Source organism: Meleagris gallopavo, chromosome 20 (genome assembly GCF_000146605.3).
Source record: "Meleagris gallopavo isolate NT-WF06-2002-E0010 breed Aviagen turkey brand Nicholas breeding stock chromosome 20, Turkey_5.1, whole genome shotgun sequence".
Taxonomy (NCBI): Eukaryota; Metazoa; Chordata; class Aves; order Galliformes; family Phasianidae; genus Meleagris; species Meleagris gallopavo.
In genome coordinates, this window is record NC_015030.2 from 8,278,368 (window position 1) to 8,299,672 (window position 21,305).

The 21,305-nt window shown below is 40.7% G+C and overlaps 2 protein-coding genes across 7 annotated transcripts; both read left to right on the plus strand.

Moving 5' to 3' along the window:
* Positions 1-9,838, plus strand: UTP6 (UTP6 small subunit processome component). The gene is made up of 19 exons (XM_010721570.3): positions 1-103; positions 184-268; positions 1,055-1,096; positions 1,188-1,280; positions 1,932-1,979; positions 2,622-2,685; positions 3,181-3,299; positions 3,621-3,698; positions 4,095-4,176; positions 4,706-4,787; positions 5,338-5,519; positions 6,323-6,402; positions 6,923-7,000; positions 7,160-7,342; positions 7,924-8,004; positions 8,391-8,500; positions 8,596-8,662; positions 8,941-9,013; positions 9,564-9,838. Exons 1-19 carry the CDS (start codon positions 12-14, stop codon positions 9,719-9,721), a joined length of 1,797 nt encoding a protein of 598 aa, XP_010719872.1. The 5' UTR covers positions 1-11; the 3' UTR covers positions 9,722-9,838.
* A 96-nt stretch (positions 9,839-9,934) lies between these two features.
* COPRS (coordinator of PRMT5 and differentiation stimulator) lies at positions 9,935-21,026 on the plus strand. Of its 6 annotated transcripts, none has more exons than XM_019621754.2 (5): positions 9,935-10,971; positions 11,074-11,183; positions 11,511-11,634; positions 12,466-12,705; positions 19,495-21,026. In XM_019621754.2, exons 1-5 carry the CDS (start codon positions 10,914-10,916, stop codon positions 19,578-19,580), a joined length of 618 nt encoding a protein of 205 aa, XP_019477299.1. In that variant the 5' UTR covers positions 9,935-10,913; the 3' UTR covers positions 19,581-21,026. The 6 variants fall into 6 exon arrangements, with proteins under 6 accessions (XP_019477299.1, XP_019477298.1, XP_019477302.1 ...); XM_019621753.2 differs by lacking the exon at positions 19,495-21,026 and adding an exon at positions 13,997-19,480; XM_010721568.3 differs by lacking the exon at positions 19,495-21,026 and adding an exon at positions 13,997-19,480 and having other exon boundaries at positions 10,618-10,915.
* The last annotated feature ends 279 nt before the right edge of the window (positions 21,027-21,305 follow it).

Consider the following 21,305-nt stretch of genomic DNA (forward strand, 5'->3'; position numbering starts at 1 on the left):
GTGCCGCAGCCATGGCGGAGCGCGTCGAGCAGCGGCTGGAGGACCGCGTGCCGGAGCTGGAGCAGTTGGAGCGGGTCGGCCTCTTCACGCACGAGGAGATCAGGTGGGGCGGCCCCCGGGCCGGTGGGGGCGGTCCTGTGCTGAGGTCCCGGTGCTGATGGCTCCGTGTCTTCTTTCGTGCAGGGCTGTCTTGAAGAAGGCCACGGCTCTGGAGTACAAAATACAGCGGAGAGCCCTTCGGAAGGAGGATTTTATCAATTATATCCAGGTTGGCTGTGCTGATCAGCGGTACTAACCGCATAGATCCCTCTCTGTTAGGAGTTCCGTAGTTATCTATGTAAGAAACCTGCTGCTTGAGGGTGTCCTTGCTTCGCTGGTAGTCTTTACTCGTGAGTGATTGTTAGGATACGAGGCAATGGTGTTAAACTAAAAGAGGTTACGTTTAGGTCAGATATCCGAAAGACATTGTTTACTCGGGTGTTGATGAGGCTCTGGCACTGCTCAGAGATGCCCGAGGCCATGGCTGGGCCCTGAGCTGAGGGGGGTCACCCAGCCCAGGTGGGGGTGGTACTTAAGATCCATTCTAACCCAAACCATGCTGGGATGATTTTATAAGCACAGGTTAGGCATGAAGCTTAGACAGCAGTTTGGAGCTTTTGGGGGCAAGAGAAGCTTCATTCTCTTAAGGACTCTTTTCTGTAGTTCCTTTCCTCTCTGGGAATATAGAGACTTCAGTTTTCTGACGTGCTGTGCAAGTTGTCTTTCCATGCAACTCATTTGTTGTAGTCTAGAGAATCTGGAGCATGCATTAAAATTCTAGGAATATGTGGGTTAAGGCTGAAATACCACATGCAGTAAAAATGCTAAAACTTAATTTTAGTCACTCGTAGAAAAGTAGTGATCTGCTCACAAAACTGTTGCTTGTGGTTTCCTGGATGTAACTTCTATTATCTTTGTGACCAGCTGTAAAGCACTTCATCTTCGTTGTTATTTTTTTCGTTACTATTACATCTTTTCATTTGCCTTTAAATGTATTTTTTTCTCCCCACTCTAGTATGAAATTAATCTCCTGGAACTGATCAAGAAAAGAAGAGCGGTACGTTTGTCAAGTTTGTCAGTTTCTGCAAGTGCAATCACTGTGCACTAGATTTTCTTGTGTAATGAAAGTAATACTTTTTTTCTCCCAGCGCACCGGGTACTCATTTAAGAAGGATGAAATTGAGAGCTCTATTATGCATAGGGTCCACAGCCTCTTCAAACGTGCCACTGGAAAATGGAAAGTAAGTTTATTTCTTTTGTTTGTAGTAGCAGCTTGGAAAATAATTTTTTGGTGTGTTGTGATGTAAAAATTAACCTAGATATCTCAGCTAACAAATATTTTCGGTTACACAGAGAAATATGACAGAAAATCTAAGCAGAAATTTGGTATTACAGTGCAGTGTCACAGAAGTAGATCTTTCATGTCAGATTTTATTATTATTTTTGGAGAAACAATATTTTGTCTTCTGAATCATTACTTGTTATCTGTCCTGAGTCATATGTTGCCTTGTGAGTTTTGTGCATCTGCTTGCAAGGACTAGAAATGAAAAGAACTCTCCTTTACTTTGGGCAGAGATTGTCTTGATAGCTCTTGTGGTAAAACCTATGTGAGGTACATAAGAAATCATTTTAGTGAGTTCTCTGTTGAGTCAAGCATAATACAGTTTTCACTGCAGGGGCAGCAGGAGTGTATGTATTAGGGTGGAGAGTTGGTTTTCTTCAGATGTTTTGCAGGAATGTGGATATCTGAAAAAAGTGAATTTTAGAATAAAAATTCCTCCTTTCTTCATGCCAAGGGGACATACCAAGTGCATTTTGTTTGCCTGTCAGTGTGCAAGAGTGCTTTAGTATTTGTTCTAAGTTTCATTCTCTCCCACTTGCATTTCCACTAGGAAGATGTCCAGCTTTGGCTGTCACACGTTGCGTTTTGCAAGCAGTGGGTGAGTTTTCAAAATCTTGTTCTTACTGATTAAAGATACTGGGTTGCTGGCCAGGCAGGCATCTAGAACTTGTATTGTAAGGCAGAGGAACTGATTGTACTGCAACATGAGTATCATAACCTTTTGGCTTGAGAGTATTCATTCGTTTTGTGGAATGAATGAGTCACCTGCCCGTGAATTGTGATTTTTGTTTCAAACGTTTCTTATAGTGATTATGCTGAAAAGTGTAATTCTGGCAGTCTAGTACTCTCTAAAGTTCTCTGTGCAAGTCTTCATGTTGTTCCCAGCATCCCGTTGTTATCTTTCTTGTACTGAAGGAGATGATGTTAGCATAGTAATGAAAACGACTGAAGAAAAATGCAGTCTTTATCTTAGAAGTGGTCAGTGAGATTTGTAACATAGGCAACATCTGTGTTAGCTGTCTAGATGCAGAAGAGTTAACTGTGCTGGTGCTGACTGGTAACAATTGAAAGCTGGTTGATACTAAATAAGTGCCAAAAACTTTGATCTAAAGTGAAAGTAGAGAGAAACATCTTTTCCTGTATGATTGCATTGCAACTTATGAATGTTCTTAGTGAAATTTCAGTGCTGTTGGTTTAGTTTGGTACTACAGATGATAAAACAAAGCTATTTCTTTTACAGAATGCAAAACATCAGCTTAGTAAGGTGTTTTCTACCATGTTGGCCATTCATCCCAATAAACCAGGTAAATAAAACAAAGCTGAGCACTGTCTTTATAACTCAGTATAGGTTGAAGAGTGGTGATTTGAGTTCTTATGGAATCCAATTCAAGCTGTTGCCTTGCTGCTTCATCAGAAAGGATGCTTCTGACAGGTCGTGCTGAGCAATCAAAAGGTGATGTGAAGTGGGAGTCCACTGCTTTGAATGACCATTCCCCAGATAGACTAGGGACTAGATAAACATTTCAGAGGCAGATGTTAAATACTAGTGGCTGATTTTGGGAATTGAAGACGTAATTTTACATTGTTGGATCTGTAGCTGTGCCGGATTAAACTTCCTGGATCTGCTTGGCTTCCAGTCATATTTAACTTGGTGTTACTCTCAGTTGTATTTCATAGCTGTGCTCATGCGTGTGGGATAAGTACAGTGAACAGAAACATCCTGGAAAACAGTTTCAGAATGGATTCTCATGAGCAGACACTTGCTCAGCCTTAAAATGAATTGATATCTTCTGTTACAGCACTGTGGATTATGGCAGCAAAATGGGAAATGGAAACACGCCTCTCCTCAGAAAGTGCTAGGCACTTGTTCCTGCGTGCTTTGCGCTTCCATCCAGAGTGTCCAAAACTTTACCAAGAGGTAACTTTGTGGTTTATTTATGAGAAATCGTTTGAGCAGTCAGAACAAACCAGTCCAGCAGATTTCTGAGATCAGTCTGGCAAAAGCTCAGATCGATCTGGTTTAAAGAATGACTAGAAGGTGGACATTTCTGAATGTGTGACGTTTGTGCCTATAAGCACAGATCTTTAAAAGCCGAGGCTCACAGACGTGTGTGATGTGTTGGCTAAGTCCTGTAGCTCCTCAGGCAGAGCTTGCTTTTCCTCATGTTTGTGAACTTAACATACTTATACTTGATCCATCCTCCCTTCCCGTCACTTAATTGTATCTTCTTTCTTGCAGTATTTCAGGATGGAACTGATGAATGCGGAAAAACAGAGAAAGGAAAAGAAAGAACTTGAACGAGCAAAAATGAACGTGGTAGGTCATGCAGATTTACTCTGAAATACTACCTGCTTGTGTATCACACACTTTAAAGTTGAACTTCAAGGGCTTTCTATTAACGATTCGCTTGAGGATTGCTTAGAGAGTTTTTGTTCATGCTCTTGTGGTGAGGGTATGCTAAACTTCCCAAGTGTTGGCTCATGCTGAATTTAAATACTTCAGTTTTTCTTGTGACATTTCTAAAATCTTTTGTTAATATCTCAATTTGAAAGTTAGTTGCCATTTCTGTAAAGTAATATTGAAATATTATTTCATTGTAGTTAGCTTCTGGAAACTAGGGTAAGATAAATTTAGATGAAGAATCACTATAATTTTCTGCTATTTTTCTATGAAAAAAGAAAAACTTGCAACAATGCTATGTTGATATTACAGGAGGAATTCAATTATTCTGAGAAGATTCTTAATGGGGAAATGGCTCACATAATCTACAGGGATGCTGTTCAGAAAATTAAAGGTGATTTAACATTTCTTTTACTTGGCAGGAAAACTGTTACGTTTAGGTCACCTGGCTTTCTCAAAGATAAATTAGGAAGATACAAGATAGATGGATTATAATTCATTGACAGTTAGTGTGTACAGTTTTCAATAGGCCTGACTTGTGTAGAGCCATTCTGTGTTTTTGTGAAAGAATTGAATGAGTGAGTAGTGGGGGTGGAACCAAGTTTGAAGGATGTGTGTAAGCATGTCAGTAGACAGGACTAGGTTACCTCTTCTTAGCCTGCAGTGCGCCTGCCTTAGGACTTACCTTTTTTTTTTTGTCACTGTCTAGCATGAAATCTTGAAGCATGTAGCCAGGCAGTTAACATCCCTAACATCTGGCTTACCATATGGGTGAATGCTGAGGCTTACAGAAAAGAGCATCTGTCTGGACACTTAAATAATATCCATGTCTTGAAAAAGAATGTCAAGGATATAGAAATGCAAAGTGTGTGATGGGATGTGATATTCTACTTGATACATTTTTTTCCCCTCTTGATCTGTAGGTGTTGAGTTCCGTCTGGCTCTGCTTTCTATTGCGAAGCTCTTCGATTTTACACACGATTTGCAAAAAGAAATTCTTGAAAGGTGAGAGGTTTTTTCAATAAGCACTCTCTTACCTTTCCTAATTTGTAGTGAGTTGAGAGGTTAATGACTAAAGTCTGTTCCTCTATGGAAATAAAATGTTAAGATGTATGGGAAATACTTCTAAGAAAATGTATTTGAAGCAAGTATACTCTTATGAAAAGGATGCATGAAAGAACTTCATTTTAAGCTTTGAAAACCTGCTAAGAAACACTTAGGTAAAACATAGTCGTTGCTGAATTATTCCAAGTTTAGTTTTCTTAAGTGCAGGAACTATTTTACTCGGTGGTTCTTCTGTTTCTTTAGTTTCTCCAATTTTTCTTCTTTCAAAAGATCTCTCTGGAAAGGTGCCATTCTGGTTCACTCTGTTATTGGAGAATATCTCTACTAATAGCAAACTGGTATTTTCTCTTGTGGCGAAGTAAAGTGTCTCTTGTATTTGATTACTTAGAAATTATGTACGTTTCTATACCTTCAACCAACATGACAACCCTTCTAAACATTTGTCAAAAAGCAATGGCAGTAAATGGATATTACAGATATAGTATGTTAGTTTGCAGGCTGAATATGCTGATAATCCTCTGATGTGGGACTACATGGCCCGTCGAGAGCTGGAGCTGGGATCCTTGCAGTCCACAGAACCCACCACAAAACAGATGAAAGTGTCTGAAATGACCCAGAGAGAGGAACGTTGCAGTGCAGTCTTTGAAGAGGCTGTGACAGCAGTCCCCACAGGTGGAATATTCTCTCCACATTTTAACATCAGTTTTTCCTGCTATCTTAGCATATTGTGTACTGTGACAGTTTTGAAGGAGGATGCAAGTAGCTTTGGGTTTGGGATCCATTTAGGGGATCTCTTTTGTGTATTGCTGAGGTTATTTTCAAATGTACGTTCGGTCTTGAAAGAGTTGCTTAACTCGAAGTGTTTTTGTTGCTTACTTAATGTGATTTAACAATAGAAATGTGCATACAGGAGGACAGAGGTTTGGGAATTGTGAATGAAATTTCCTAAATGGAGGAAACGTGTTGAACTGAAGTATACTGTTGGTTAGCTGTGAGTAAGCATTGCTTTTGAGTTGCCAATGGATGGGTATCCAGTATCTGGCATTACCTTTATTCTCAAAAGAGTCTGTACAGAGACTGTGTGCAGTGGATGCAAATCTGCTGCTTACATAGTCTTTCATGTTAGGCAGACGGAAGATTTTCTCAATTGCCTGTGAATGTTCTCACTTCTGCAGACCCATTGAAAATACAGGCAAAAGGGTGCACTGAAAATTAATTGTGACAACGTGCTCTGAAGCCTCAGCTTAACTAAAAGCTTAATGCTCTTTAGAAAGAATTACTGATTGCAGCTTATACTGGGAAGCAGTTTTTAATGTTAATGTTTTAAAGCAGGGTCCCCTTTCTAGTATATTTTTTTAAAAAGTTGGCATTAACACTTGGTGCTTGGATTCTCTTAATCCCTGACCTTAAAGACAAATATTTGTGCTTACTGTTGTGATTCTACGAAGCATGACAGAATGTCTTTGATTCTGCAGAGGACATGTGGAAATGCTACATCACTTTCTGCTTAGAGAGATGTAACAGGAAAACCAACAGTGAAGAATTAAAGCAAAAGGTAAAAGGTCATTAGGAAATCATAGTACCAAAACAACCCTATTTTTGCAGGCTTTTGTTATCTTTCAGACAAGGAGTTAATGTTTGAATGTTTTCTCAGAAATAGTGACAAGTAACTCTCTTAAAAATCATTCAGTCTTTGTCTGAGGGAAGGCATGTTACCATTAGACACACGAGTGGGCTGCCTGAACATGAATACCTCAGCCACAAATCAGCCTTGTCAGTAAAGTGCTATGAGCTCCGTGTATGGAAATTGAGAGCAAACTTGTAGTTGTTCTGTGTGGCTTGGTTCTCTGTTAATACATTGCTATGTTGTTCTTCTGCTCCTCAAAGAAGAGATGTAATTCAAGTGCTCAGATTCCACCTTTATCTTATAAATAGTAGGAGTGTGTAAAACATTAGGTTTATACATTTTATTGGATTTCAGTAACATTTTGATATAGAAATCCACTGGGTTTCTGGTAATGCTAGGATCTTGTTTTTGAAGGAATAATGCTTATTTTCCTCATTTTTTGTTCTAGAGGCTGGAGAGGACACTGAGTGTGTTCAGCAAAGCCCATGAGTCCAGTTTGCTGCCAGAAGCTCTCTATAAGCAGTGGGTAAGAGTTGGTACAGAAAAATAGATTGGTGGACTGTCCTGTATTGATGCATGCCTACCTTTATCATTTTGTGTAATTAACAAAGTGAGCATTATTGTATTCAAGGTGTTGTTTTTGACAAAATACTGCACGTTTCTTGTGCTATCTGCTGTTTTTTAGCTTAAACTGTTACTGGAGTCCAGCCTTTCTCAGAAGGCTGCAGAGGTGGCAGAAGCTGCAACGAAGCGTTTCAGCCCGTCAGTGGAAATGTGGCAGATGAGGCTGCAGGTGCTGATCCAGTTGAAGAGTGACAGTGTGACCCAATGTTTTGAAGAAGCCTTTAAGCATGTGAAAGGATCTAAGGTTTGTGCTGGTTTTATGGACCCACTTGCATGCATCAGGTGGAAAATCTCTGCTACTTATTTAAAGGATTTTTTTCCTTCATAGTGCACTTATATTCCCTGGCTGCTTTTTAGGTCTATTTCACTTGCGTATTGCTTTAAGGAACACTGGGGAATTACAAGTTGTTTGTGCGTGGGGTATTTTATTTCAGGCTTTAAATGATTTACATGCTTTTTTTTTCTTGCTGTTCCATTTCAAACTGGGCTACAAGGAGTGATGAGAAGAAGCAAGAAGCTGATTTGTTCCTTTTCCTCCCTATACTTTGAAGTTATCTCTGTATTTCAGTGCTCTGATGAACAAGAATTTTTCTCTCCTTCCTGGCACCATATCTAGCAGCAGTCCATCTAAGTAATATTTGTTGTATGAATTAGAAAGCAGACAAGAAGAGATTTCAGTCTGCAGTCTAAAGTTCTTTCTAAGAACTGTCTTAAGGATAGTTTTCACAGAAGCAGTAATGTAGAACTTGGTAGTTACCTTGCTTCTCTGAAAATCACTCTGAGTTGCTGTATTTCAATCGTTTGACTTCTGTATTTATGTTGTAGGGCACTTTACCATTATGGATCCTCTGGGTGGAATGGAGTGAAGTCGCAAATAGCAAGGAAGACACAGAAGCTCTGTACCAGGTACTTGGCTAATAAAAATCTTCATATGGTGATGTTCAAGTAAACAGGAGCTGTGTGTGCGGATGGAGTAGCTACAGTATGAAGCTTTTGCTGCATACTTCATGGATGTCTTGATATCAAAGCATTCCAAGTAAAGCTGTTTTCAAAAGTCAGCTGTACAGAAATGCCACGGAATATTGAAGGAGACATGTTTTAGATTACAACTAACATTGATTTTATTACATAATGCTGTTTTTCAGACATTATTTAGAATGCTTTTGTTATTACTTTCTCACACAAGACTCCATGTGTGTCAGGTGTCTGATGAGAGAGAAGATGCTGCTTCATCCTTCTTGTAACCTTTTACTTGTAGCTTATGTAGTTTTTGGTTTGTTTTAAACTTGCAGAAGTCCTTACATGCCATAGCTCCTGCTGAATCTGTGACTATGAAAGAAAAGTATCTTGACTGGGCTTATAGGAATGGTGGTTATAAGAAAGTAAGAAGAGTCTTTACCAGGTAACAAGAAAACCACTTCAAATCTGATTATTCTAGGGCAAATAGTAAAGAAAAAAATGGCATAACGTTTGAAGTTATTTCTGTTTTTACTTTAGCCTGTATGAAAGTCGTCCGCTTTCGCTTGACTTCTTCAGGAAGATGATTGAGATAGAAAAGGAGCAAGTAAGTTGCTGAATATCCAATTACTGCCTTGTATTTGTAAAATACACTTCTAACTTTGATATGAAATTAAAGGCTTGTGAGCAGTGTCTTTTGTAATCAACATTTACGTTCTGATGTTGATTCATAGTATACAATACAAATGCAAGTTTCCTGGCAACTAATCTTTGGCAATGCGTGTGTATATGCATTACCATGACTTTCACTTTGTCAGAATGTAATCAAGCTGCAGACTCACTTCTGTACAAAATGAATGGCCTTTTTATACCTTCTTGTGTTAGGAATCATGCAAAATGCTTCATCTGAGAGAATACTATGAACGTGCTTTGAGAGAGTTTGGTTCAGCGGATTCTGGTAAGGAGATTTTCTTCTCCCTTCCCAGTTCAGTGCTACCTCTTTTATTTCCATTTGGGGGGGAGTAGCTGTTTGTTCTGCTGTTATGATTGCTGTCATGCAGAGTGGAGCTAAAATCTTCGGTGACATTCTGCAGTGATCCCACACTTTTCAAACCAGGGCCTTTGTTCACAGCAGGATAACTTCAGCAGAACTACCAGCAAATAGTAGTTTTGACACTGGCAGGCATAGGAGATGCCCGTCACCTTTAATGTGCATTTGTGAACAGTATGGAGCCCTGTTTTTATAATAGAAAATAAATAGCTCAATTTCTCTGATGGCATGGGAAGCTACTGCTGAAGAGCTGCATTGTTTCTTAAGGTATCAGTTTTTCAGCTGGGTGCAGAACCGAGGCTTTTGAACCTCAAGGGAGCAGGAGGAAGAGGTTTGACCAACTAAACCACACTGCACTAAGATGAAGAACACTTAGAAAAAGAGAGTTTCTAGGTTAGGTTTAGTATGTTTATTAAATATTCAATCAAAATCTAACTAGAATATTTTTCCTTTAAAGATCTCTGGCTGGAATATATCAAGGAGGAGCTAAGTCATCCCCAGGGCAAACCAGAAAACTCTGGGAGTATTCACTGGCGAGCTATGAAGATGTTACAGGGAGATCAGGTGGAAGACTTCATTTCCAAATACACTTTATTGCAAACTGGACACTTATGAAAAACTGAAAATAATTACAGCACAACATTGTGGATTTTTTTTAAAAACTTGTGTAGAAAGGTAAATATGTTCTTTGTCATATTAAAGTGCACTTTCTTACTGCATGTGTGAAAAGAATTCTGTCCCAGCACAGCTGTTTGTGGTGTTTCTCTGTCAGTGTCAGGTTCGTGTGCACAGCTGGAGATGGCAGAGGCATCTCTGAGCTTTCCTCCAACCTGTACCTTGAGATGGAAGTTGCAATGCATCAGCTTTTACACTGGCAAGCTAATACTGCAGCACATATATACAAAAAAACAACAAAATAAACCATTGTACCCTTGGGGGGAGTTGTTAACGTCAAGTTCAGTAAGGAAAAAATGGAACACTGGATAAACAGTCTGTAAAATGATGGTATTTATTTGTTTCTTAACCTTGAAGTCATCTATCATCCTGTTTTCAAAAGCCCAACAACTTCTACAACCACCTTGTTTCTTCCTAAGTAATTCTGAGTGACTGTGCACGGTGCAGGCGAGCAGAGCTCTGTCACAGATGTTCCTGCTGTGATGGCTAAGCTCTGATCTGTGCTTCAACCTTTTGATGGATCTCTGCTCACAGAGCACCTGCAGCTCCATCCCACCTGCACGCGTGTGCTTTTGCTGTGCTCTGCCTTCCTGCTTCCTTCTGCCGCTTGGGCAGAACCCCAGGGAGCAGGGCAGGTGTCAATACTTGTTTTACAGCTGTGTGAATCTTCTTTACACTCTGATTTATCTGCTTGTTTCTGCTTTTTTTTTTTTTTTTCCTTCACTCTCTCTCCCCTTATCTATGACTGGAAAAGCTTTCCAGTAGCAGTGAAGAAAGCTACGTATCATGTATTCAAAGGAAGTTAACAGTGAGCGCGGTGTCTGTGCACGGATAAGGCACGTAACCGGTTCTCCACGTGCCAGTCATACAGCGGGGCCAGCCGCCGCTCCGCCTCCTTCAACGGGCGCAGCGCAGCCGGGCGCAGCTCTGAGGGGCCGAGCAGGGCGGGCACGCACCTGAGGCGCGAGGACAGAACTCCGCTCGTGGCCGCTGACTCAGCGCTGCCCGGCCGCCGCGGTGGGATCCTGCGGGGTGGGAAGCGGGGTAGGGCCGGCTCGTTTCTACCGTGCGGGGAGAGGGAGAAGAAGAAGAAGAAGAAGAGGAGGAGGGGCCGCCAGCGTGGAGCTGCCCGATGTACGCCGCGTTCTGCCTGCTTGCGCATACCGGCCCCGTGCAGCCCCATGCGGCAGGCGCGTGCCCGGGGTGTGCGGGCAGCCTGTGGTGCAGAGAAGTTATCTCTGCCGAAGTACAACTGCTGAGTACAACTTCTGTTTTCTTTGCTCTCCCTCTAGGGACCGTCAGAGCCGTTGAGGTGTTACCTCCTGCTGTGTGTCCTCCATCTTTGTCCGGTTCCTTAGGGCTGCTGGGAGCTCTGGTCCTCTTATACAACACCTCACACGAGGTGCATAGCCCGTAACCGTTGGTCTTTATACACATAGAGCTGCTACTTGTGCCTTCGTTACCTTTGCTGCCTTTTCTGGTTGCTGTTGTACCACACGGGTGTGTTCTGGGAGCTGTTCCCAAAATTTGGTGTGCCTGAGCTGCCCCATGCTGCCAGGTGTGAGAAGGATCCTCCCTGGGCAGGTTTGCTTTCTGAAATTAAAAGCTGATTCATTAAGAGAACAAACAAACGGTTGGTACCCGAGGGCTCCGCAACACCAACACTGCAGGAGCCTTACTGGAGGAGTCTGTGAGAGGAATAACTGAATTCTTTAAAACTGCTTTGTAGGTGATGGCTGCCACTCTGGAGCACACAGGCTCTGAGGAGGAACAGCCTCTTAACAAGAAGGAAACTATGACCTGGAAACCCAGAGACGTTAAGCCTAAAATATTAGGGCAAACTAAAGCAGATGGTAAGTAACAGAACATTTCAGGGAAACGTTCTTAGAAGCTGCAAAGGAAATCTTAGTTATTGTGCGTGATAATTTCTACTTAGATCTTTGTGTATGCCTATGTACAGGAGTGTAGGGGAGCTGCTAAGTCCTGGCTTGCGCTGGTGATTGAGCACCTGGTGAAGAGGTGTGTCTGGCCCAGGGAGCTCAGGCACATTGCTTACACCTGTGCTCCCCGTGTGACCAGAAGGGCTGGACCCAGGGTGCAGCCCCTCGTGGACTCTTATGAGGGCCAACCTCGAACAGGAGAGCTTCTTTTGGACCTCGGCTGCTTGCTGAGGGGTTGTGTTGTATGGCCAGAGGGCCCTTTCACCACTTGGGTGAGTTCTTTCTGTAAATGGCTGTTGCTCTTCCTGTGAATACATTGTTTGGTATCATGAAGAACTTCTTGGAAGAAGTTTTGCTTCTTCGTAAGTGGAACAGAGTATTTAATCAATGCTACAAAAAGGAAATCAGAGCTGTAGTTTTTCAGCATACTTAAAATAAAAGCAGGAAAAACCCCAAGATAAACAAGATACAAATGCAAAGGTCTGCTAACTCCTGTGCTCTGATTTAAAAAGAGCAGTATTCCAACAAGAATCTACAAAAAATCCTTACTAGGGCTAATGCTGTGATATAGGGCTGCATCTGGCCTCCCCCAGTACCTGAAACCTGAAGCAGTCATGGAATAGTATCTAATTACATTAGTAGTTACAAACTATGTTAACACAATGAACTCATTATTCAGTTACAAGCGTTTAATTGTTCCTGTTTAATTTCTAATTATCGCTTGGCTCTTTCTGTTATTTTTAGAATGTTTGCTGAAGAATGTCCTGTGTGTTCTTGATAGTGACTCTGAAGGAAGTGAATTCTCTGATATCTCTGCATGTGAAGATGATGTCAGTCTGCATACAAACACTGACGTGGAAGACTTGTGTGGTGAACTCTCTCGTATGTCTGAGGATGCAACGTTCCCTCAGCAGCCAGCTGCTTTGACATATGAGATGGAGGACTGGGATAAAGAGTTGGAGGAGTCTGAATGTAGTCCTTATGGTAAGTACAAATTTATTTGTGATTCATTTGAGTTTTGGTTAGCACGTTGAGGTAGATGCTCTATAGAACACATCTAAAAATTTCCGTTTTCTGTTTTTGGGATTTTTTTATTTGTTTACCCCACGGGTTTGTAATAATGTACAATTTTGTTGCCAAATATAGGGCTTAGAGGCAGTGTTGTGAAGTTTGTGTGTAACTCTTGCGTGAGCAATTCTTGAGAAGTGGAATAGTTCACTTCTGCAGTGAAGCTCAGTATGTATAGACAATCCTTCTCACTATTCCAAGGATTGTCTGTACGTATTGAGCTTCAACTCAGAAATTAATATTCTACTATAATGCATCTGTGTTAATCTGAAACAGAAGGGAGATTCGGAAAATGTTCCTTTTCTCCAGGAATTCAGCCATAATGTCTCTCAAGAGCGTGGACTTTCTGAGTGTGAGGTGATGCAAGCACTCAGTCTCTGCTCTAAATATGATTTGTTGTTACTTTTGCTGTAGAGGTTTTCTTTGTTATGTGGCAGAGTGTTTTTTTGTTTGGTTGTTGGTTTGCTTGCTTGTTTGGTTTAATTCCATGAATGGCTGTTTTATTTTTGTACTCCAGTTCTGTCATCTGGTAACAGGAGGAGATGCAGCCTTCTTAGGAGATTGGATTGATTTTAAAGTGAAAATAGAGTAGTGGCTTTTTATGCTGAGTAACCCAACATAAAGGCTGGAAGTGCATACACTGTCCTTCCAGTGTCTGCTGACTAGAAATATTTTGCTTCTGTGAAAAGAGCTAACCAACTTGGCATAAAAATAGGATAAATTAACTGGTTTATTACACTTAATTCTAGACTAGTGGAGGTACTGTTATAAGCTGGTTTTTACAGGACTCCACCCTTTGTCCTTATCCAGTGACCCGGCCTTTAGGACATCTGTGCTCCTTAATTTGGAATGTGGTTATAGAGAGAACAGGAGAAAGTAGGGAAAATAAGGATAATAGCTTTATGAGCCTTCTATGCCTGAGGAGAAAAATTGCATGCATGTGTATGCTGGTGTCATATGTACTGGATTCAAGTACATCACTGCATTTTTTCAGATAACTGTTTTGTCTCTATGTCAGGAACTTACTCTAAATGAAGATTTTGCCAATCTCAGCTGTCTGCTTTGTTGGTAGATCTAATTTAGGAGTGCTGGTAGATCAGGCTGAGACTCTTGACTGAAGGATGCTGTGGAACTGCAAAATGATCTGCCAAGTTATGCCACTGGCTTTCTGAATATCTTTTGTGATATTTTCTTTGATCTTCTTTAGATGCTGGTGATCTCTACTGCGGAAGCTTTCAGGAAAATAACCTTTTGGCCTCATACTCATTTCGAGAGGATTCATTGTACAACCCGTGCTGTCACCATGCAGCTTGCCTTGCTTTTACCCTGCCAGTTAGAATGACTGAGGTTGGCCAGTTTGATGATGCTGATGAATGAGGTCAGAACTAAGTTTGGTTTCTGAGTTGGATTGTTCTTCGTGACTGAGTTGCAGGTGCTAGCTGTAAGCTGCTAGTGCACTTCTGGACTATTTTCTGTTTGTGTTACATAGATCTGTGTTGCTAATTCATTGTTTGGGAGGAAGTATGTAATTTCTAATCTTACCTTGATTGCAAAGTGTTGCCAATTTTGGTATGTTTGGTACTTGCATGCCTGGACACTTAACCTGTAATTGTCTTTCATTTGTTATGGAATTGGTCTTAAAAACTCTTCCTCCTTCTTCTCTGTTGTACTCTGTTGTACTTCTGTGTTGCAGTTTGTGTCTCCACATTAGTCCTGAGAAAACTAGATGTGACAATACAAAATGAGTTCTTCTGGTTTGATGTGTTTCAGTACAAAGGAATTTGCAAAATGTCATGTATGTAACACCTGTAAGCATCTATTTGGGGTTCTGTTTCCTATAGCCATGCTGGGTGTTTGTCAGCCTCCCAGAAAAGGTTTCTGCACATCAGACCTTGTGCTCAGGTGTATTGTCTTCCAGTCTCACAGTAGTCTGGTGTTGTGTGAGGATGTTTAAAGACATGTAACAACAAAGAAAATATGCTTATGTGATCTCAGTGTGTCCTGCAAACAGTAGTGAATTGAGATTCGTGATATTACTGATACTTTGTTATTTCTGTGTTGACAAATGAGGAAATGAGAACACAAAATATTTCCATAAAGTTTCCAAGAGAATAGCTGGAACTGGAACTATATTCTTTTTGCCTCTGCTTTGGAATTAAAGGAAATGTTCTCAAATGAAAAATGGAAGCGGTTTGAATGACTGACTACTTAGAAAAACAGCCTCTTGTTGCTCATATTTCTTTAATCACTTCTCAAGAACATTTTGATGACTTTTTTGACACTGAAGCACTGTACCCTTATTTATCCTCAGGGGAGGAGTTAACACAAATGGAAGACTTTTCTTAAACTGTCTAGTGTATGAGACTAACTTATGTATTAGCATGGGAGGAGGAAATGAGTGAGAGTAACATTTGTTCAATCTTTTCTTTGAGAGCAGAGAAAACAAGAGCTCAGATGAGTCTTTTTTTTCTGGTACATGGGAGTCCCCAGTTAAATCTGAGTATGTAGCGAAGAACCAAAGTAAAGAGCAGAAGCTGGCTGGTGATTCTGTAGCTGAGGGTCTGTTCTTTTATTCCAGTATGATGGAGTCCTCCAAGAAGTCATATTTCTGTCAAGACTTAATTTGGCGTGCCTCCAGGACACATGCATTACACAGAAGACACAGTCTGACAGTTTGTCCTTCCCTTGAACAGAAGGAAAGCCCTAGCTGTGCTGTGGAATTGGTGGTATTTCTCTTTTGTGGGCTGCTGTGTGATCAGCTGCTCTTTGAGAGGAGTTCTGCATTAGCTAGAACAAATGGTTGCCCCTGTGGAACAGGAATGAGACTTGCCTGGGTTTGGATACATAGCGATTTTTTTCTAAACTAAACAAGAATAAAACTCTAAGTGTGGCTGTGCCTCATTCAATTCAATATTAATAAATACGAATCAAGCACAGATTAGTAAGGTAAGGATATATCAGTAAATTGTAAAAGTTTACTTTGTGATCCTTTTTTATCAGTTCCCCAGGCCTCAGCTGTAGATGTTAATGCTACCCTGCAGAGGGCAGCAAAAAATGGTTTATTCTGTTCAGTGTCTTTATCTGGTATAAAGTTTCACCAGCCAGTGTCAGATCCTTAGGCTGGATTTCTAAGCCCTGTTATCCCTCAGTGAGACTGATTAATGGCCCTAATTAGCTTCTCATTTTCTGTTTTGCTCTGAAGTTATACTTAGTAGATGGAAAATTTCTCCCATGGCTGAGAAAACATCACTTGACTGGCTTTGTATTTACTGTGCTTGTGAATCCCATCAGGATTAATCAAGATGAGGCCAACAGAAATCAGTGGAAGCAAAGCCACCTTCCTCAGAGTTGGCTTAAAAGGATAACCAAGAAGTTGTTATTAACATAGATGAGGTTGGTTTTAATTCCTGTATGATTCTAAAATTTTACCTTTAATTGGAATCAGCCTCATCTTACTGGACTCTCATTATTTGAGAAGAAATTAGTTGTCCTGAAGGGCTGCCCTGCTAAGCTGTATTTTAAATGATTGTAAACTTGAAAGGAAAACTGAAAACAGATACTTTAGGTTAAAGCTGAGATCACTTCTATGAGCCTTGCAAAAAATGACATTTGGGTTGTACAGCAGAGGAGCACTGTTCTCTCTAGGAGTATGTTGATAAACCTAGTTTTATTCATCTTGGCTATGCTTGTTAGGGAAAGGACTGAATGTAAGGTTTGATCTGAACACTCTCAAACTTCAGTGGGATTAGAAAACTAGATGCAGACTTCTGAGAAAGCTTCTCCTTGGAAGGATTTAAAACCAAGCTCATGGATCCCGGTGTTTTTGCACTACAGTGTTTCAGCTGCCGTTGTGCTTCTTTGCACCGAGTCTGTTGTGTTGACACAAACATGCCATGCTATACAAGAATACTTGGCAAATAAACCATTGTAAAACGACGTTTGAACCAAGAGTTCAAACTAAGAGCATCGACCCTTCAGTCTGCTCATATTATTTGAGGTAAAAACGTTCCATTGCAGGGCGTACAAGGGACACGTTGACAGTACATAGGTCTATTTGAAAATTATTTGAAAATCAGATTTCTCAGTTATGTGCACATATTTTTAAGTAACTTTTAGGGATAATGGTGGTAGACTGGAACTTTGCACAGTACTTTAGCTGAAGTAATTCCTAGGCTAGATGGGCAGTCACTGAAAGCCAGTGCAATTAGAAGCCAATTCATATTGAGGCATTTGGCACGACTTAATACCGAACTGATGGTGTCTCAGGGTGAATTCTCTGCAAGGAATCAGAGACTGAACTCCAGAAGTTCTTTTTTTTTTTTTTTTCTTTTTTTTTTTTTTTTTGTCAGAAGAGAAGTATGCTAAGTTTTTGGTCCAGATATTACATACCACTAAAAGGACAATAGCAGAAGACTTGAGAACCGTATGTGCTCCAAAATGGCACCTTTTGTGAAGGCAAAAGGATAACAAGGAATGCCTGGAGTTTATGCTGTGCAGACCTGTTACTTTTTTCTGCCTAAAGCCAGAGAATTTTCTATGGTTCCAGTTGCTGTGTTTGTTGCATCTTACTAAATTGTGCTGGACCTTATATAAAAAGTATCTGATTTTTGCATTGCAGTTTAGAATGTGTTTTAAAACTTGCCTGGGGAAAGGGAGGAGGGTGTAGGGGTGAAACTAATATAGCTTCTATTTTAAACTTGTAATGGCTACTTGTCATAGGGATCCCTTTGGTCATGTGGCCTAAACCTCAGTCCTTCAGGATACAGCCAGGCAGTTCTTGTGGCAAAACAGAATCTTCCTTGGGAGCTTTGTACGTCCTAAAAGCTTCACATGCAAATTAAAGCTATAAATACAGAATTAAAAATATAAATGTGAAAATATGATGCAAAATAGTACCTGGAGTGCCCCGCAGCTTGAAGAAACTCAGTGGATGGGGAGAATAGGCCTGGTGCTGAATTTCGAACAGTAGCCAATGAATCAGTACAGGGTTTGGGTCCTTAAGGAAGCAAATGTGGGTGTTTATCACAGGGTGCAACCTTCTGCTGGGCACGGGGCTGGGCTGGAGAAGGGAGACATGAGATGATGATTGATTCTCAGAGGTGTTTTTGTACTCTGCTACTTTCAAGGAAGAGTCAATAAATCAGGGAAGCGTTGTGCTGAAGAACGTATAAATGAAGATTGCAGGTTTGGTTTCAGTTGCAGTTCGCTCATTATGTCACAGTCTGAAACTGGACAAACAGTAATCTGAAATGAATGCACAGTGGTGGAGCCTGTGAATACTGCAGTGCTAATTCAGAAGTCATGGCTGCTCTCTGGTCTGGTGTCAGTGCTGGATTTGTTAGTACAGTAATTCCCTTTGCTCTCAATGCTACGTTTAACAGTACTGTGTGCTATGTTCTTCTAACAGGCTGCCACTCTCCTGGTTTGAATCATTTTTTACCTTTTAGTTTCATTAGTTTTTGACTGCGGATATTAAAATCAAAACATGCAAGATCTGACAGATCTGTTTTTCACAGGACTTTTGATCACATTTAAGATTGGTTGTGATTGAGAGATTTCAGGATTTTTGAAATTGCTGTTTATTTTCAAGCTTTTTGCAGAGTGCGTTATTTATGGGAGGAATGCAGTTTATTTTTCAGTGGTGGAGCATGTCTCCATGCCTGAACGCTTAATCCAGCTCACTAATAATAAACAGCATGTTTCTTATTGCTCAGCAGCCTTATCTTCTACAGTGAATTTGAGAAAGTCTTTTGCAGGTGTCCTGATGAAGATATTCTGCCATGGCTCATTGCTACTTTTATTCACTAATATTCTGCCCATACAGCAAATAGTTTTAAGGTAATGTGGACATTGAACAGGATTTGGAAGACAAAATATTTAACTACTTTCAACAGTGTTTGAGTCAGTCACTGCAGACCGCTGCCTGTGAAATAAATAACTGTGAATGCTCTTTTTAAGAAGAAATAAGTTGTCAAGGGCAATAATAGCAGAAGTTGAAACCACTTGGTGAATTTTCTTTGTCAAGACTGATGTGAAAATGATGTTTGAAAGGTAGCTGTTGAAGGGTGCTTTAGAGGCCACTGCCAGTAAACATGAATAGCTTCATGTACTGAAAAGCCTGGATCTGCTGGAAAAATGCCTTGAATGCTGGCCTATGATTTACCAAATTTACTATCTATTAAAATTTACAGTGGAATGTATGTTGCTATGGCTACCAAAGCTTCTCTAGTTCCAGAATGGCAGCGCATCTCATTTCAAAAGAGGATCTTTGTTTTTCATCTCCTTTCACTGTAATCAAATGGAACTTTAAAAAATAGTTTTAATTTTCATGACTTGTAGAACTTGTTGCCATGAGGAATCTGAAAAGCCAGAAATACAGCTGTTCCCAAGACATATGCTTGTGTTTTACAACACTTTTGAATTAAATCTCATTAGATCTAGTAGATCTGTACTGTTGGCAGAGGTGGCCAACACTTGGCTGGGAAGAAATGTCTCACACAGCCCACCAAGTGTGTCTTAACTTTGAACTGTAACTACTGTGGGTCTCTTTTGTGTGTTACTAAGAGTATGCATGTCTGTGTTTATTAGCCAGTTGGCTTATGTGCCCTTGTACTTGTTGACTAGCAAATGAAAAAGTTAAGAAGGAATGACTGTTATGGTGCAGAAATGCCATTATTATTCTGTTGGGGTTTGTTTCCTCTGCAGCTACAGGCACTGCCACAGTCATCGTGATGGCCAATTGCTGCAGAACGTTCACAAATCTGTTGGAAAACAAAACCTGTTATTTTTAATGTGAAGGAGTGGATGTAAACCCGCTGGTGAGATCCTGTTTGACAGTTCCTGTGCAGCTTTCCTTCTAGAGCTCAACAAACAACAGTATTAACAAGGTTATAAAAACAGTACCACATGAAGCAGAGGAAATAAAACCAAAGCATTTTCCTCTGTCATCTGGCTTCCAGGAGCAGTGCCCCTGCCCAGCAAAGGCCAAAGATCGAGTGCTTCTGACACAGTTTGCTTCCGACAGGGATTGTTCCATCTATATTGAGAACAGAAGTGTGCACTTAGGTGTTTCCTGACATGTCCTCTGAGGTTATTATGCAAAGATGGCTCTTTTACTGGGCCATACCTTGTCTGATTTTTTTTTTTAAGATATACATTTGTGTTCATTTAAATAAGAATTGGAGGGGAAAATGTTTGCTGAATTAAGTTTATATGCTTTACAGCTGCAAAGCTTTCTCCTTCAAGAAAACAATGTAAGGATACATAATAGCTTTCAGTCAGTTGTGAGTGTGCATATCTGGCCATGGTATTTCTGGGGATGCAATTCCCCAGTCCCTTCCTTGCCCTGCCTGTCTGGGCTAGGCTGGCCCAGCTGGAAAGGTATGCTCAGATTCCTTTCAGCCAGCTGCAAGCACAGAGGAGGAGGATGTGGGTCCCCAATGTACTGCTTGTGGCTGGATTCATCACTGATCTGTGCAGGCTCCCATCCTTCTTCTGTAAGAGTTCTTGAAAGCTTCCTTAAGTGAAAATGAAAAACAACCAGTGAAGTAATGTCAGCTGCAAGTTCCGTTACAGGTTGGATGCATGCATAAAACCTATTATTTCTTCCATATAACTGTTTATTCTAGATGAAATATAGAGGTAGTTACTGTACTGACCTTCCTGATGGCTGTGAGGAGCTGAGTGAAAGTTGTTTCTTTTAAGTCCTCCTCTGTAAGAGCCTTTATTCTCTGTCCATGTTCTTGAGATGGAGTAAAAAGTCATACAATTGTCTACAGTGAGAAAGGAATTAAAATGTGAAATTTTTATGTCATATTTGTGTTCATATCCTCTTTTTTATACTTGGTTGATAGGAACTGGTTATTTAAATCCTGTAGGCAGTTTTGAAAACAGCTGCAAGTCCTCACAAATCTGCAACAGTCAGGATGGTTCTCTGGAAAAATGAAGTGATTCCAGTCTGCACCTTCACATGTACGTTTTTAGGTCCATCCAGTGCATTTTTCTGAAAAAGCTTACTCACCAATACAGTGTTTTTTGAAGTTCAATTTCTTTCACTTGAATCTGCTGCCTGAAAACATTCTGAGGATTGCAAACATTGTGTGGTTTGGATAAATAAAAGCATCAAATTGCCTGCGGTGCATCTGTGCCCCCTCACTGTGCAGCCTGGCTGCTTCTGTGCCATCAGCGTGACAATTTCAGTGAGGGTTTTAATGGACTTCGGGGCTTCCCAAAGTCAAGACAGATCCTGGAGCTTCTCTTCCCTTGCCAGGAGAAGCTTTATGTTAGCTTCTGGTTTATCTAGAGAAGGACTAATCCTGAATACGTGTGTCCTCCAAGGAGTTGCAGGTATTATTCTTTCTAACAGTAGGTGGAGACAAAGACCTAATGAATTTTGTCTCAGAACCGTAGCCATGCTGTCTGTCCTTCCAGTCTCGTGCCATTCAACAAGAGGCCAGAGGAATCTTGGGTTGGGGAGCCTGAATGTCTCAACATTGGTTTCAACTCTCAAGGACAGA